Source organism: Primulina eburnea, chromosome 10, assembly GCF_022965805.1.
Source record: "Primulina eburnea isolate SZY01 chromosome 10, ASM2296580v1, whole genome shotgun sequence".
NCBI classification, from domain to species: Eukaryota; Viridiplantae; Streptophyta; class Magnoliopsida; order Lamiales; family Gesneriaceae; genus Primulina; species Primulina eburnea.
In genome coordinates, this window is record NC_133110.1 from 17,722,087 (window position 1) to 17,727,788 (window position 5,702).

Below are 5,702 nucleotides of genomic sequence, written 5' to 3' on the forward strand. Positions count from 1 at the left end.
AGCAACTACAGGTCAACCCCTGCTAGCTCCCTGTCCTCTCCCTCCTGGACCGTCCAACCTGAGACCTGCCCCATCGAATAGGGTGTCCAAAACAGAGATAAACCGAGGACGTGAGCATAAAACGCTCAGTACCGAAAGCATGAGTATACAAGACTATGACATGCATGAATGCAAAATGTACTGGATACCAGGGTCTGGGTATAACGAAAAACTGCTCAGGCAAATGACGTCAAGGTATGTAGCACTCTGCGCCGTCGCACCAGGAGGTGGCTCCCATACCATAAACCTGTGGATATACCGGTATCCTGACCACCGTCGGCCAACGGGGTCCAACCATCCACAACAATCGAGGGCTGAGCACCCTCTGAACAGGCTATCTCAAAAGATAAACAGGCCCAACATGATTATGCAAATGCCGCATAATAAACCATGCATCATATGTCAGATAATAATGCAACACATAAACATGCAACACATAGTAAAGCATACTCAACCAGGATATCTCGGATAGTACTTCCGTACCTCAAACTAGTAGATCCTAGCAATCAGCCCTAGAATCAAGCCTACAATCCAAGTGATACCATATCACTAAACCACATCTAAAAGCCTTAACTAGACTAATAGATACTCCCAAATCTCAAGGGAAACCCAGAACCATACCTGCGTCCGTAGTCAGCCCACTGATGCCGTTAGCTCCCAACTAGAGCACAGCTCCGCTACAAAGCCAGTAGCTCCCTGCTAGTGCCCGAACCTCGGGAAAAGCTAGAAACTCATCAGAAACGACTAAAACGCTCTGGAACTCTCGGAATTGGTAATTGAAAAGTGAAGCCTCGCGCCTCTATTTATAGACGACGATCGGAAGGTCCGATCCTCTTCGGAAGATCCGCTCCTGAGCACTCCGGACGATCCGATCCACTTCGGACGATCCGAACTCTGCATGTCTTCCACGTGTCCAGCCACCTGTCTTCGGACGATCCGAACCCCTTCGGACGATCCGAACCCTGACACGGTCTACTGTTGACAAGACTCGGTCTGACACCGAACCGAACGGTCCATCCGAACCCACTTCGGACGATCCGAACCTCTTCGGACGGTCCGATCCTGGTTCGTTCCTTCCGAACTCGCAGAATATAATTAATCCAATAATTACTCAATTTAGGCATCGGGATACTACAAACAGTGACATACTTTGAATCAAGACTTTGATTGTATCATATCGACAGCAAGAAAGATATAAAAAAATGTTGATTCGGGATTGCACAACTCGAGTTAGGTTTGACTTGAGTTTCCCTAAATCACATACTTTATTTTATTGCATTAATATTTGCAGATTATCAGATTGATATGTTAATATATTGACTTAGAGCAGAGTCAGAGTCCGAGTCTAGGGCAGATCAGCCTAGCTAGGGCAGAACCGCCGAGTCTTTCTCAGAACCGATAAGACTCTAGACTTACGGTGTATCGATGAGCTTTAGATGTAGATCGACGTCTATCGTAGACACTCGATACAGCATACCAAAGTCTAAATTAGATTGGGATCTCTAGATTTGAGATAAGATAAGATTAGATCACGAGTCATTGATTCATGTAGTCAGATTGGATACATGTTTTGATGTTTGTTTATGCTTTTATATATGTTTTATATGATTGCATTAATACATTGTTTATACTGGGATATTTATATATCACCGGAGTTATCCGGCTGTTGTCTTGTTTGTATGTGTGCATGGCAACAGGTGGGACAGGTACAGGGTCACAGAGGTGAAGACAGATCGAGATTAGAGTGGTGATTCCGGACTTGGACTAGAGATAGGGTTTAAACACTTGATAGTTGTTGAACCTGAGTATGTATGATTGTATATTTTATCAGATTTATACTTTTATACTGATATGTATAGGAGTTTGATTCCATTACCTTCCGCATTTTTTAAAAAAAATTTAGACACTGTTTACTATAATTGATTAATTAGTCCCAATCATGATTAAAAAGATGATTAGCGTCCGGGTCCCCACACTCCTAACTTTCGAATGATTTTGCACTATTTTTAAGAATTTACGAAAAGTTTCACGATTTTTGGATGCGTATTTTAATTGTTATGAATTTTAAAAGATTTATTCAAAATTACCTAGTACAACTTTTATACAGAAATGATTTTTAAAAGTTACAACAGCTACTACCGATCTTAAGCAATGTAAAATAACTCAAATTATATTTATAGGAAATTATCTTTGCTTGGAATTGAAATCAAGACGACAAGTAGGCTACTGAAGCGAGGATTTCTACCATATGGCTTCTACCGAGAGGTTTTTCGTGTCGATTTCATCAATAATAGAGTTTGACGTTTGATCTAGAATGTACATTGAAATTTATAAACTAATGATTTATTCATATATTACATCATGTTGTGTATTTCACAAATTATTGGCTATATTGTACTGCGTATTTGAATATTTTGATTTTTTGGTTCTTGACTGGTTACCAATAAACTATTACTGATTGAATGAATGATCGGATGAATTGAGTTGGACAAATGTTTATGTACCAGATTTCTTGGTTATTTCTATTTATTGTAAATTCCAGATATAGGATTTCAGGGTTCCAAATAGGATGAAAATTGAAAATAAAATCGTTGGCTTAGCAAAACTGTGACTCTTCCATTAAATTCATATTTTTGTTATATTATGTAAAATAAATTTTTTTTAAACATTTCTGCTATTGTAAGTAAGATATAATTATGATAATAAGATTCGAGGCTCATATTTTGTGCGAGATTTCTCTCCAAAAAAAATGCTTTAGCTTTTTTTTTAAAAAATCAAACTTATCAAAGATTCAATCTTCACATTGTTTGTCAATCGTTCTTCACGTGAATTGTCAAATACGAGTTCTCTAAAGATTCTTTTGAATTTAATTGTTATTTTTCATGTTATTTGTTGCTAATTCCAGGTAAATGGCCTTTCCGTCCAATGCCATTTTTTTTTACTGTAATTAAGTTCGTTTTTGGTCATTCTTAATTCAAAAGATATGTATGCTCTCATTTTGTTCACTTTCATTTAATGTATGAATAAAGTGATTGGGGAAAGTTCACATCTAAAGTCTTGATTTCATTGAGTTGTTCTCTTAAAGAGGAGCTCTTTACTATCTTTTCAGACCTTTTGTGCCCTCTCCTATACTACACATACACACGGACGTCAATCCTATGTGAAATCACATTTCTTTTTTCATTTTCAAAACATATTATTTATATACATTTTTAGTAACAGATATAGATCATCTTAACTCGGTACAATAACACGTACATAATAAATGAACTGTTCATTCATATACTGACCAAAATAAAAGGCAAATATATTAGATACTATGCTCTATAGTTAAGAGAGTACCAAAACTCCACTCTATATGCATCATCAACAAACATTGGGCCCGAAACCAACAAAGCCATTTGCTCCATCAAAAGAGATTTGAATCCCTTCTTGTTGAATGTTCCCTATTATGGAAAGCCTCGAGCTAGATGGTGCAAACGCAAAACAGAATGTGCCACTTTCGTCAACCGGAATCAGGAAGTTCCTTGCCGGAAGGGTCAGGATCGGGCCACCTGACAAGAAAAACGAAACCGTTGGTACCCGAACCGTTATGAATCCACCCAAATCGTAACATGTGTCGAATATAGAAACTCCACGGGCTCGAGGTAGGTTTCCCGTCTCGGCTATGAAAGTGTCTCGAAATGCCACATAAGCTTCCGTAGGCAAGCGCGTCACGGCGGTGCCCGTGTCCATTACAACTCCACCGTCGCCGAATTCGGTTATTTGAAAGGTGTTGTCGGGTAAGGGTACCCGTTCACCTCCAACCCCGAGGCCCAAAAGTCCAATATAGTAAAAACTTGGGGCTCGAGGATTTCTTAGCAGCGGAACCCAAGCAGCACCCACGGGCAGCACGGAGCGACCAAACTCTAGCGACCCGGATGACTCGGTTCCCCGGCTCACTAAACAATAGCTAAATGCTCCACCCGTTTGCCCGCCCAACTGACCCACGATGGACATGGACCCTCCACCAAGACCCAACAACCCGGAAGCCCCGACAAACATGCCCCGATTTATATGCCCGCACCCAATAGCCACGTTCTGGACCATCGTGTGCCCGATGGTCAGTGTCTCCAAGGCTAAGTTCCCTTTAGTATACGACCCGTCTCCGTACGAAACCTCGTATTTACACCAACCCGAGTGGCAACCAGAATTCTCGACCCGATCACAAACCGTGGAGCTGCATGAGACACCCGAGAAGGAAGCGGAATAGACCGGGTCGAATACCGGGTCGGATTGATGGTAACACTGTCTACAAGGTTGGCATTGGACCCACACAATATCGCTCCCCGTATCAATCACCATGTATTGGCTTCTGGCCGGGCTACCGACACCGATCCTCACGAAATATTCTCCACTCCCTTCCTTCATTCCGGAAACCACCTCCGACCCAAATCCGGCAACCTCATACTCGGCGGCGGCGTCACTGGATAGCCGGTGGATCAAGCTAGCAACCCTTGTGGCATCCCTTTTCATTCGGCTTGCAAAACGACTGCGGTGGTCTTTATGCCATGAAAATGATATCTTGTCTCTGTGAACCAAATTTAGCTTCACGCTGGAATTACGACTGATTGCTTCTTGAGCTGATCCATGATCAGTATCTTCAACACTACTGAAGTCACTGGTGGGACTGGGGCGGGGACGTGGGCGGAGCTTTGTGGCGGCGATGGATTTCTTGATGTTGAGTTGTTCAAACGGAGGAAAAGGGATTGCATGGCCGGCGGAGGTGGTGATAACCAGGTGGGATAGAGTAGTATGCGGCGGCAGCACAACAGTAAGCAAGAGAAATACTTGAAAGACAACAAAGACGAGCATTTTTGAAGGATTCAACTTTATAGTTGGATGGGTTGCTTTTGTGTGGGAGTGAAAGAATGAGCATTTATTTGCTTCGGGTTTTGGGATTATATGTGACCAGAGAAAAAAGGTGGAACTGTATGCAACACATATAATTGGAGTGAGAGGATTTTATTTTTTATTATTGCTCCCCTAATATTTTTTTTAACTAATATATCCTGTTAACTGAATCTTATAAACGTACAAATATTGTTAAAATTTATTGAATAATAACAAAATAAGAATGTTTTCTTATAACTGTTAATTCGACGGGTTCAGATCAAGATAAAAATTTGTGTTAGACGGTCTCACGGGTCGTATTTGTGAGACGGATCTCTTATTTGGGTCACCTATGAAAAATATTACTTTTTATGCTAAGAGTATTACTTTTTATTGTGAATATAGGTAGGGTTGACCCGTCTCACAGATTATGATCCATGAGACGATCTCAAATAAGACACACTCTCAAATCAAATTGAAGCAAATATTTCCTATGAATTTTACTATGTAACATTATTTTTTTATCCTTTAATAAAATACTTAAATAAAAATTCAAACCACATATTAATAATATTTAAATTTAAATTTTAAACACATAATAATAAAACATCAATTAAATATGATAATTATGTTTCGTTAGTTTAAATATTTAAATTTAAGAGTCTAATTGTCTAAATTATTAATTCTCCAAAAAAAATTTGTTTAAAAAAATACAATATTTCACAAAATAAATATTACATGATAAAATTTATTAAATCTGTAAGGTTCAAAATGAGATAACGTAATCCAAC

The 5,702-nt window shown here is 39.6% G+C and overlaps 1 protein-coding gene across 1 annotated transcript; it reads right to left on the minus strand.

Annotated features, from left to right (window-relative positions):
* Positions 1-3,298: 3,298 nt before the first annotated feature.
* LOC140803833 (protein ASPARTIC PROTEASE IN GUARD CELL 2-like) lies at positions 3,299-4,978 on the minus strand. The gene has a single exon (XM_073159702.1). The coding sequence runs from the start codon at positions 4,891-4,893 to the stop codon at positions 3,406-3,408; it is 1,488 nt and encodes a 495-aa protein (XP_073015803.1). The 5' UTR covers positions 4,894-4,978; the 3' UTR covers positions 3,299-3,405.
* Positions 4,979-5,702: the final 724 nt, after the last annotated feature.